Below are 13,214 nucleotides of genomic sequence, written 5' to 3'. Positions count from 1 at the left end.
TGGACTACGCTGATTGAGTCAATCGGAAATTAAGTTGCCCCTCGGAGACAGGCTTTTAATAATCCTAATTAGAGGATCCGACAGCGCTATGATGTACAGGATGTCGCGTCTAAAAGGGGATGTTTGAATGGCTCTGTCAACTCCCAAAGCAAAAACGAAAAAAAAAAAAAATTGTGTGCCGAAGAAGGAGGAGAAGAGATGGAGGAAATAATAATTTCTCAGAGTTGAGATTTCTCTCTCTCTTGGATTTTGAAGATTCGAAAGCTTGAAAGTTTAAAGTTTGATAGAGCTTAGGAGTTTCGAGTTTCGAGGGTTGCAAGAGGAGAAACGTTCAAGCCTTTAGTTCGGTCAATCAACAATTTTTTTTTTTAATAAGACTAACGATTTTCGTGCGGTTCAATTGTTAAATTTCTGAGTTCTGTTTCGGTTCGTGTTTTACGTTTTAGAGAGACGAATTTTTAATTTTTCAAATTTCAACGGATTTTTACTTTCACAGTATCGAATTTCCATAGTTATACGAAAGTACTACGAAATGCTGAGAATACTTGGACCCATTTAATTACTATGCAAACGCTATAAAAACGGTAGTGTGCAAATACTTTTTACACAGAGAAACAAAAACAATATGCAGTCAAAATTTAGTTTTCAAATTATGAACGTCGTTGGCGTATCCAATCGCGCGATATATTACATAATCACAGAATTATAGAATCGCAGAATTGGAGAAACTGGAATTTATCCGACATCTAAATTTAATTACATTCAAGTTAAAACTAATGTACTCGTATACGTATTATTCGATCGGAACGTACTAACCGAGCTGATTATCCGTTTAATACGTTCGTAACAACACGTGCCGAGCTCGTTATGGGCGTTCTACCAAAAGTGGGCCGTAGATTTAGCGTCAACCTGTTCGCAATCCATATTCCGTGTGTTCGATGGTAATTGCACACCTGTCGAGCTATGCCGCAAACACGATTGTCCAGACCGCATACCAAAAGACACTGCGAAACGTGACAATCGCAGTAGCCACAAATTTTCAAACTGTCGTGCAAAACTCGTATGAAAAATGACGATTTTGACGAGCTAATGAGATTGGCGAAGGAAATTTTCAATAATAATTTCCAAATATTAAGAAGAAATTTATACAAGAAGATGAAAGATTTTATAGATTGATATCAGAATTGAAGTTTTTTTAAAAAAATTCAGGAATTTAATTCAGTAATTCGCGTATATCAACAATTTGTTATATCGCGACAACGAAACGTCTTAAAAGAAATTTCTGCGATCCATTTGACGACAAAAATTGGCTCTTTCTCCTAAGGAAAGGTGCTTTTATCTTGGTGGAAGGTCGAAGATGAAAATCCCCTGACTCGTGTCACCAAACAAAGATGAAAGGTTGCTGTGTCGGCGATCTTGCGAGATATAATGAAGCACTCACTCTTGACAACCGTATTCCGCACGATCGTATCGATCGTCCGTGAAATACGAAACTGAAACGACGCTTCGTAATATCGTTTCCATAAATCTTATATCTGGTACGTATCCTCATTTTACGGTATTAGAAATCGGCACGCTATTGACGAGATTTTCAATGAAAAGTCGATTATCGTCTACAACGTTTCCGCTATCTTCGAAGAATCAAATCGAACGAGTAACTGATTCGTTTGAAAAATTTTGCTTTGCGTATATTTGAAAAAACGAAAGTCTATATGTATTATATGTATGTAATATATGAAATGTTAAGGAGAATGTAACAAAATTTCCTATTCCACGTTGAGTTCAAAGGAACAATGTTAGTAAAAAGGTTTAATACTGTGAGCATAGTAGGGAATTTTAGCTTATAAATGTGTAGTGCTCTTGGTAATTTCGTATGAAATCTACTTTGAGGGAAAAGTGAAGGAACAGGGGTGGACGTTAAAAGATTAAAGATAAACGATATTCTGTCTGATTGTTTGTCCGACAAAACTGGCTATCTCCTATATGCTTTATGAAAACGGTATAATATTATAATGAGAAAAATATTTTAGTTTAATTATAAATTGCTACCGAACAACCAAGGTGAAAGATGCAAGTCGAAAACTCGCAAAGAAAATCGAATTTTCGATTGTTCATAAATTCATTTCCTACGTATACAAGTATATAGTAGTAGTCTGATCTTGAAAGATAAAATAATTAATATTATATAATAATAATCGGCAAATATCGGGTGTTATATTTATATTACAGTGACCTAAAAATTTCGAAAATTACAAAACACATTTATTATACGATAAATTCTGGACACTGTGTAATATTCTCTGCTTTTCTCCACAAAAAAAGAGAAAAGTTCCTAAGCACGACGTATACGCTGACAACGGCGAAGAATTTCTCCGAAAAATATTGTATTCGCACGCAATTGGCCTTTTGAGCCTGGCCGAAGTAGAGTGTAGCATCTCCGGTTCTCAAAGGCACTTGATCTAATTACATTAATTGCCATCAGTGGGAACAAAGGATATATCCATTCACCTTCGTACATTTAGAACGAAAATGACATTGAAAAAGTGGAAGAACGATCGAGGACGAGCAAACTTACGATTAAACTGATTAAACGATTAAACTGAGAAAAATGAAATGAAAAAAAGATCCATCGCTGAGCGTGGTTTCGATAAAAAGAATATTACGGAACTCTTGCATTCATTACCTTGGCAATCGAGAATCTTCACTAGGAATATTTCATAATTATCAAATTTATCAAATTTACTTTGCTTCTCTGTATGTCCTAATATCAGGTTGTCCGAAAAGTTTCTTTCGTTTTACGAGGAAATAATAGACGCACAACGTTTTTTTGTTTTATATTATTTTGTCGAATTTTGAGATAAACACCGCGACATTTCACAGACTTGGTTTCACGTTTGTACGAAGAAAGAAAGACACTTTCCGGACAACCTAATACTTACGAATGGAGGTGTACGTTGTACTTGTAATAAATTGTGAGCAAACATATTACTCACCCTAACACCGCTAATAATTCTAAAAGTTTCTACATTAAAGCCCAATGATACGTGGATTTTATATTTTCAACTTTCACGATGTACGTACGTTGTATGATACGCGTAGACATGGTCCTTTGGGTTTCGATCGAGCTTTTTAACATTTTTAAGTAATTCTTTATTTTTCCCATGCTTCTTTTTAAATTTTCCTTTGCTTAAAAGAAATTAAAGCAACACGTAGCGATAGAAACTATCGGATGATATTCTGTAAACTTGGAAGAGCATCCGAGAACTTTTGGAGATTTTTTAGAAACCTAAAAAATCGCACGAGCTTAAACGACCCAACATACAGACGACGTCAGGACAAATAAGTTTACAGAGGGTTAACGACACGTTGCCCTTTGTTCTAACGTTTTGTGATTAATTCGAGGTAATTTAGGGCTTCTTTGGGGCAATTTGCGGTAACTGAAACAGTTTCAGGCCTGCCCCGAAGAAGAGAACTGGTATATTCGCGAAACGTCGGAACAAAGCGCAACGTACCTGCTGTTAAAATCACGATCGTATTTCGAAGAGCTGCAAACCTGCGAATATATGAAACTTTTGCTAGTTGTCAAAACTATACTGTACGTATGGAAGCGGACGAGTAAAAAAGTTCGGACAACATAGTTTTCTTTCTTCCTTTCTTTCTCTTTTTTCTTTTTTTCTCTTTCGATTCTTTGCTTGGCAAACTTCCCGATAGTGATAATGGATAGCCTGTGTCGGACACGACATTCAATTCCTCCATTGTAATTACGTTTGCGGGAACTAACCGCAAATTTTTACGACGTAGAAAGGCAGTCCTAATTTCGCTTGGATTTGCTGATTTCGAAAGCTTTTCATAAACGAGTTTGATGATTGTTTAATGGAAGTTGAGGAAACTTTTCGATGTTTGGATGGCAATGCTGTTACTAGTTTTGCACTAGTTTTGGACAAGTATTTGATACTCTTGAAGAACGAGTCAGTTAATTGCGTCCACGTGGACACCAAGAGGAACGAACTTTGTGTGTTCTTCGCTCAAATGCGAGAATACCGAATTCTCTGAACTGTTTCAAACTCTCTATTCGCGCTTAATCGTGTTTATTCGCTATAATTGCCTTAAACAATATTTTCTATTCAGACGTGTCTAACGATATTTGATACGCGTGTATCGAAAACGATGTTTTATTAACATTGTTGTTTAATCGATCGGATTATTTGATATTCTTTCGTTTGACGATAAATAAATGTACCCAAGGTGTTTCTGTTATCGTTTTGTCTTGCTTTTTTGTAAATAGAAAGCGTACGGGGAAACTGGAAGAGGAAAAAGTTTTGACACGCTCGACCTCGCCAACCATAATCTGAAAACAAAGAAACGCGAGAGTAGAAAATTCAAATTGACATGGACCAAACGAACCAAAAGCGCAACCGACGATTTCCATCCATTCCGCTTCAAACGAACGATCACGAACACCGAGCAACGAGTCCGTTCATTTTAACGAGCGTCTCAAAGAAGCAACGCGGCCAACGGAAAATGGCTGATTATCGAGGCAGCTGGAGAATCGAGAAAGGCAAAAGGCAATTAGGTAACATCGTCGAGAGAGAAACGCAACGAAGAAGAAAAAGTAATTCGCCGTTGCCGATGGTATCGTTAAATTCCTTCGCTTCTCGCCATTCATCGACTCATCTCGAGAGAATTATTTTGTTTCCTTGGAAAAGTCACCGAAAAAGATCCTCGTGGGAGATCGAAGACGCGTTTCTCGGTACAAAGCGTATCGCAGAAACGAATGAAATTTATTATCGACAAGAAGCAGGCTAACCCTTCGATTTGCAATTACAATCGCAGTACGTGCAAGCACTCGTTCAGTTACAAACAGTTTATTCAATTCCACTCACGACACTGACAGTTTCAGCAGAACGTCAACGTATCGTTCCACGAAACCCGTCCAGAGGGACGGGCTACGCTTTAAACGGGTTGGAAATTCGAGAGCGAAACGACCGCTCAGGGTTTGGTATTATTTCGGTAGCACCTGTGAATGACACGGTACAAAGAGCAAACGTTCGCGAGCTAGGTCATTTAACCCGCCTCTTCGAAACACCGTGGTGACTTTCAAGCGGTGGTAACCCCTCCAAACCACCCTCGAATCGTATACCTTGACACGTGCTTGATCCAACTTTGACGCGTTAGACATTTGTCGATAGGAGGGTACCGAATGCTACGTGGTCGAATTATTCCAGTCTTACTTGGCAAAAATTTTGAAGCATTGTAATTTTTAATTTTATTCATTTACCATATTCGCATGCTTGGTTCAACTTTGACACGTTAGACATTTGTCGATAGGAAGGTACCGAGATAGGAAGCTACGTGGTCGAATTATTCCAATACTACTTGGCAAAAAATTTAAAGTATTGTAATTTCTAATTTTATTTATTTACCATATTCGCATGCTTGATCCAACTTTGACACGTTAGACATTTGTCGATAGGAAGGTACCGAGATAGGAAGCTACGTGGTCGAATTATTCCAATATTACTTGGCAAAAAATTTAAAGTATTGTAATTTCTAATTTTATTCATTTGCCATATTTATAATCGTATTTATTGTAATTCTAATTTCAAAAGGAGAATTTCAAAATTGTTTGTTAAATTTCTCAATATTATCGTGTTCGATCAGAAAATCCTCAGACTAAAATCCCCGAAAGAATGTCAAACACCGTGATTTTATTTCCCTCTCGAAGCTTACGATGTAAGCTTACAGTTGGAAGACGTATTTCCTGTACGGTTTGTCGCATAGCAATTTTCTAACCGCAAGAACCGATGTACAGTGCTTCGTTCTAGATACGAGCAACAAAACGTCGAATGATTTGTGCGAATAGTTGGACGCACAGCGATCCCGCGTATCGATCGTTACGACGATAGATAAAAATGTGAACTCGCGACTGTTCGTCGAGGCAAATTCGACGTTACGGCTTCGAATGGGATGTTCCACGGCATAAACGGGCGGTCGTCGGCGGGCACGGCTACCGAGTAAATCGAAAGTCGAGGGAATTAGTGATGCGACGATAGAAGAAGCCTGGCTCGGTTAAATTGTTCCTTTGAACGTTCCTTTAAATCGGACCGCGTATCGCACGTTAGCCTTAGGATGGTAAATTTCCAAAATTTATGTTTATCAGCGAAGCGATTTGAGATCCGTTTTGCTTCTGTCTTGTCTTCAAAATTGTTAGCAGGTTGAAACAAGACTGAAACGTATGAAGCGAATCGACACGTTTCGGACGAGTAATTTTAACTTCGATCTTTAAATGGTAGGTTTGAAGAAACTTGGAAAGAGCTTCGTAAACGTGAACTTGGTTTACATAATCTTCTACACATTACACGTACCATCGTTCGTTCATTTTCTTCATCCTTCCACACCTAACTCTATTTCTAATGTTTATTTCTCACTCTAACGAAAATACTTATATCTCGTTCTATGTTATTCGTTCTATTATTATCCTGTTCATTCTATTTATTCTCTACTTTATTGCACCTACATTTCTCGTCTCCTGTGCTCATCTTTCTTTTCTCGCGCTCACGATGCTGCTCAACCAATCTACAACCTCCCTTCCATCTCGTACAACTTTTCCCACGCATAAATTTACTTTTTCCATGTCTGCACAGTCCTTCGGTAATTGTAAGTGTTTCGTCGTTCTCATATTCCTTCCGGATATCCTAGGCAATCCGTTACCCTCCTTCCTCCGATATTTATTCCCTTCTTTCATATTTCTGTACTTTGTTCTGGTCGTAAAGCTCTGGTTTCTCTGTGTACCACTCTCCTTTAAAATAGAGCGAGATGTCCACATCATATAAATGTTTGTACATCCTGTTGTATCGGAATATCTTATTTCGTATTGTCATTGTCTTTCGTTTTAGGTATCTCGTACAAGTATTATTGCGATGCTTTATTCTTTTATAGCAATGTAATTTTACTCGAGATAGAATCTGGAAATTAAAGATGAAGTTGATTTATGCCTCTTCGAGAGACTCGGGACGTTTCTTCACTCGCACTTGCGGTACAATCACGAGAAACGAATGTAACGTGAGTTTAATGACGTGGTTAGGATCTGCTGTAAGAGTCGAAAATTGATGAACGAATTCAAAGAGATCTTCGTTAAAAAATCGCAATACATACTTCTCCCTCTATATAATTTTCGACTAGCAATGACGACTAAAGAATCAAAATGCTCTATAAAATACCCTGAACAAATCGATTATTTCGTAACAAAACACGCGCACGCCCATCATTTCCCTTTTTCTTTAGATTTCAAAAAGATGCCAGTGAGAAATCTCAATTTTGGACACCAAAGTCAAAGTGTATTAAAATCGCCTTTTAACAAAAATAATACTTTATTCCTTTAACGTCACCGATGGTCAAAATTCGCTCGTTCCGACTCGTTTTCCCAATTTCCATGCGCACTGTAAAATTCGAAAAGTCTACTAAATTCGAAAGACCTGATACACCATAGCTTTGGGATTCAGCATCAGAACTAACTTCGCAGTTGATGTCATAAAATTCTTGCAAACTTCTTCCCACCTTGTAAATTATCTGAAAAAAAGAACTCTTCTTGCACGCAGTCCTATCGTTTGTTTCATTCACCTGTCGTCCGATCTAATATTCCATTTGCAAAACCGCGCGCGGTCTTAACTGCTGCGGTGAAAACCTCGAGCAAGAAACCGTACTACCTCCATTAACACAACTTCCGTGCCGCAGGGTCTTCTTTTTATTTTTAACGCCGAACGAGATAATTAGTCGTTCTATTTGTACCAGGAAGCGTCTCGTATAACTGGACTAAAACCCTGATTGCTTTTTTATTCCCGGCTCTCGACGATAGTAGGGAGAGGGGGGGGGTTGCTCGGGGACAATAGGGGTTGAGATGAAGCAACGAGGAACGAAGCTGTGTCATCGTGGCTTTCTTGCGGCCATTGAACGCTGATAAAGGCTAATGAGACTGCCGTACTTTGTCCCGTGTCACGGCTGTTAAAGTTTGTAACTATTGTTATGTAATTAGGGGAACAAAGGCTCCCCGTTCGACGATTCGATGGAATTTCCACGGTCAACCGTACGGAGATACGGTTCTCCAACGATGAAACTGGCTGTGGTTATTTTACGCTGCCGAAAATAACACGAGACACGCGTTTGATGGCAATTTGGCCATTTTGTGGCGCAGGGCTGCCACTTACGATCGTAATCTGGGTCTTTGTATCCTATCGATGAGATTTCATGGGAAAATATGGTATTTGTATTTTATTTATTTCGGTATGTACACGTTTGTTCGTCGAGGCAACTCGTGGATGTAAAATTTAATAAACGATAATTGTGTATATAAATAAACGAAAGGTGGATTTGTCGAGTACTCGAGGGCATAAAATTCGTCGTTCTATTAAATTTTGCTGAGATTGGTTGTGAAACCGATTCAAAAATCGACGATGTTTGCTGTTGTTCCAGTTTCCACTAGTTATGTATTGGAACGTGACAACGTTCCAGGAAGCTCGTGAGATTTTCTACTCCGCGGGGGATGTTTATGCGCAGAGGCGCGGGACAAAGCGACCCAGTTTCGAAACAGTCTTTTAGCGCAATCGGCCAGAGCGTCCAAACCGATGATCTCTTGGGATAAAAACGACTTAAAACTAGGTGGCATTCTATTTGGTAGCTAAGTTACTCGGCTCCACGGTCACATAAAACTTCTTGTTTACTCAGGGAAACAAAGGATCGTACTTTGAACGGTTACAAGCTGAATTACGACATTGTTTTTTATAACTATCGTTGCAAGTGAATCCAGTGGTAGAGATTTTAAGATTATTAAGAAATAAGGGACAAAATCGCAACGTCGTAATCTCTGATCTATCCGTCTAACGTCGTACGCATTTGAGTTATGGTATTTCACAATATTCCACGATTTTACTTTTTACGGGATATTTCGTGGAAAATTTTACGGAATATACGTACCAATAGAAGCTTTTTCGTAGTTTGCTCGCGTCAAAGTATTTTTCTGGAACATTAGAAAAGTACGTTTTGATCGAAAACGATACAAGGTTAATATTGACTTAATAATAGCGCGTATCAAGGAAAATCAATAAAAAGTTATCATCGCACGGCGTAAGCTTCAAACGAATTTCCTATTTACCTTTAACGATTCTTAAAAATACACGGTCGCTGATAGACGCGTTCGGTTTATGTATTTAAATCCGTTTCATTATAGAAAATTGCGGCGTTAAGGAATTTCCCAAGCATAAACTGTCGACTCGCGGGAGCAGAACGAACGTCCACGACATTAATCCTCTTCTTTTTTGTTGGCAGCCACGGAGGAACTCGGTAGCAGCATGAGCACCACCCTGCCGTCCGCACCGACCGAACTCTCGCAATTCCCCAAGCTTTGCGAGCTACGTCGAAAGTTTCCTGTTCTGTACCGCGTCGAGTTTCAGGTGAGGACAATAAATCCCTTTCTACACCCTCTCCATTTCTTCGTCCCTCTTTGCCTCGCCGCTTCGATATTTTCCAGCCTCGTATCTCGCTCTCAATAATAACTTCAACGCGCAACACTGAAATCGTAGTTGTTCCAAATGTATCGTGCAATTGAAAACAGTTTTTAAGAGGATTTTTCTCCGATTTCTTCTTTTCGTTACGAAACATTCGAGATACGTAGCTAGGTAACCGATAAACGTTACGCGTAATGCGATCTACCAAAGAAAATTCAATCGTCGATAAACCCCGGCTAAACGGAACTATCGACGATTTTTAAACCTGACGCTACGGTCTAAAGCGAGATATTGAAATTGCAAAGAGGACCATACACGAACGTGGAACGCGTTTTCCTGGCCGAAATTATGCAAGGCCATCGTTTCCAACGAGGAAACGTATACATGTAGACTATAGACCGTAGACGTTAGAGAGGGTGCAAAGTGCCTTAAGATAGGCAGACAGCCAAGACACAGGCGGCAGACGACATCTAGGAGACAAAGCGGTCTCCCGAGAATAGGTGGTGGAATCGAGTAACTCGGCTCGATATCGGTTTCTCATTAGACTGCCATTTTGGTGCACGAATTCTGGGCCAGACATCCAAGAACAGTGGATGGCTTTTGCTGGTCGACAGGCTGGCGAACAAGATGAATCAGTTCGTGATAGAATCCTCCGTGAAACTTTCTTCCACTTGCCAATCACGTACAATATCGCGTTATCAAATTTTTCTTCTTTATCGTTTCACATATCGCGACACGTTTTAATCTCCATGCATTTCGTTATAATTAAACAGATATTTATTCGTGCAAATTCATATTTTAACGAGCACAAGAAAAAGAGCAGGATCTGGACAGAGATTTGCTTGACCTACTAAGCGTTATAACAAACGCTGTACTTTAGATATTTCATACAGTTTTCCATATTATACATTTCATGAATTTTTTCATCTTTTCTCGTTCCTCGCTCTATAGTGCAATTTATTATACCTTTTTTTTTTATTATATACAGTTACTAATAGAAGTTTCGTTGATGCTGTACTTAAAGGATAAAGGGCCTGTAAGCCGAAGTTTCTATAATAGGATAGTAAACATCAAAGTACCTTTAGTAGCTTTGCGACGTATGCCGTCTACTAATACAATTTACGATACCATGATATTGGATATAAAGTTGGCGTCCAAAATAGAGTTACGTTTAATTTGACATTCTGCTTAGCGTCCATACAACGACAACGAAGAAGAAAGAGCCATAATACTGAAAGTTGCTAACAGACGATAAAAGGGACGTGTTCCTGTTTAAAATTTAAAGTATCGTTACTTGAAAGTAACATTTTTTAAATATTCTCACTCGATCGATCGTTTTTCCAATAGAAATGCTATATACGTAATAACATATAGTCTACCATTTCAATCTTTCATTTTAATCCGAATTTCTGCTTGGAACAAGAAATTTTACAAAGCGAACGATGCTTATCGTCTATCAAATTTCACGATCATCGGATCAATCTTAAGATCTGTTTCTTGTTGATGGAACGAACTAGATTAAATTTTGGTCGGCATCAGAGGAACGATATTTCATTGTGTTCGGTAGAGTTCCCTTGTCAGATTTGGTTCGTAAGAGAATTATCGAGATGGCAGTGTCTAAAAACTCATTTGAAGCTCGCAATCTCCTCGATCATCGACGATTTATGGTCTCGTTTAGATTGTACGATGTACAACGATACGCTACCGTCGATTGCCTTGCCACCCGATCGGAACATCGTAATTGGTTCGACGTTTATCAGTGCACTCGCGCTCTTTCACGCTAGTCCATCGAATGCGGTTCGGAAGGTGCACAAGTGACTATTTTATCGTCCGTAATGTATAGTTTGAATCATCGATGCCTTTTTTCCAATTGTCAGCACGAACGATAATTTCGAAATAGAGAATTTTAATTTTACAACGAAATTAATCTACATATGTAGTTAATAACGTAAATCAGCTCACAAGTCGATTGATTTGTTTACAGTAAAATGAAATATGTAAAGTGTACATTTATAAAACTATTTCATAAACTGTTAATTTGTTGAAGATTATTTTCCATAAGAATCTTTTAAATTTTTAAATTACCAGTTATATTATACACTTATTTTTTTAAAATATATCACGTGCTCCTTTACAGTTTCCTGATTGTTTTAAATATTTCTTACCGTCAGGGGTATTGCCAGAGATTGGCATGGATTAAAAACAGTAATTTTTTACAGGCAAAGTGTATAAAAATTTCTTAAAGTTACTTAAAACATCCAATATATTAGAAATTTGTAATTATCTATCATAAACTATTGTACGAAGTTTTGATTTTCCATGACTTTTTGATATAAGACGTTCGATTTCTTTATCTTTCGAAATAATAACGTTTCGAACAAAGCAAATAACGTTTCGAACAAAGAACACACGCACACAATACACACGTATCTTATAGAATTCGTAGCGCAAGTAGAAATAACTGGAGATTAACGATCGTATGTGCTGTGCAGCACACGCGTGTACATGTGTGGTGAGTTGCAAACGAAATTTATGAAATTCGGACGCGATGTCACGAGTAATTCCGCTCGGTTCATTAATAATCGAGGAAGTTTAATTTAAACTTTGTATCCACTGCCAGCAGTGTCACTTGCGTGTCATTATCACATTTGTTAGGACAGGCATGTACATCGATGGTCCCAATTACTATATTTTCCGAATAATAGAGCGAACATTGAAAAATTTATGTAATTTCGCTAATTAGCAAATACTCGAACGTTTTATCCGTAACGTTATCCGAACGTCCTTCGAATTATCTTTCTTCTAAAATCACCCTATGCAGTGTGTTCGAATTACGTTTGAGTCGGATACTACGTTAGAGATTGGTAGTTGCAGCGTTGCAAGAAATTTAACAAAAATTCTACAGGCTATGAACGATGTTTCAAAGATTTGTTTTATCTGTTTATAGACGGCAACGAAAGTGGAGACGCATTCGTGTAGACACGCCACGAAACCAGCCAACAAGGAAAAGAACCAGAACCAAAGGTGTATTCCTTGTAAGTAACGATCATTCAACGTAGCTATTATTACTCGATATAATAAACTGTTTTTAAAATCAGCTACTAAAATATTCAGGAACAGCACCCTAACACTATAAACAAACGTACCATCTTGCATGATTTTTTCATGGCAAATAACCAATATTGTAATAATTATAATAAACAATAGGCTGCTAAAATATTCAGGTACAGCTCCCCTGACATTATAAACAAATATAGAATTTTTCATGATTTTTTCTGGTAAATAAACAACGAACCTCGACGATCTTCTAGAAAATTTGCTACCGAAATGAAGGAATAATTTTCTATAATAGTACTGCGAGTTTCTAGTTCAGGAATATTGAATGACGAGTACGAAACTAACGAAATTTACTTCTATATCTAGATAACTTAATATTTCGCTCATTTCTGTACACATAGCTTGAGACACAATTCGCTATTTCAAAGGCGATTCAGTGCGTACTTCGCTATTTCATTAGAAAATTAATTAATTTCTACGTTCTTAGATTACCGTTGCAAAGGCAATTTTATGGTAAATTTACTATTTCACGAATAACGTAATTCAGTTACACGATCAAGTTATATAATTTTCTATATATACGAAAAGCAATTTAACGTTAAATTCACTTGTACACCGATATTTTACTATCAGATTCATTTCTCTACAATAATTTAA

The 13,214-nt window shown here is 37.8% G+C and overlaps 1 protein-coding gene across 8 annotated transcripts in view; it reads left to right on the top strand.

Moving 5' to 3' along the window:
- LOC126920378 (receptor-type tyrosine-protein phosphatase kappa) overlaps positions 1-13,214 on the top strand; it is a 103,793-nt gene that overhangs the window by 77,800 nt on the left and 12,779 nt on the right. For all 8 annotated transcript variants that reach the window (XM_050730687.1, XM_050730685.1, XM_050730684.1 and 5 more), the window contains 2 exons: positions 9,322-9,446; positions 12,448-12,535. In XM_050730687.1, the coding sequence (XP_050586644.1) occupies positions 9,322-9,446; positions 12,448-12,535 (213 nt within the window). The remainder of the gene's footprint in view (positions 1-9,321; positions 9,447-12,447; positions 12,536-13,214) is intronic.

Source organism: Bombus affinis, chromosome 9 (genome assembly GCF_024516045.1).
Source record: "Bombus affinis isolate iyBomAffi1 chromosome 9, iyBomAffi1.2, whole genome shotgun sequence".
NCBI classification, from domain to species: Eukaryota; Metazoa; Arthropoda; class Insecta; order Hymenoptera; family Apidae; genus Bombus; species Bombus affinis.
This window is presented reverse-complemented; position numbering and strand designations above follow the sequence as displayed.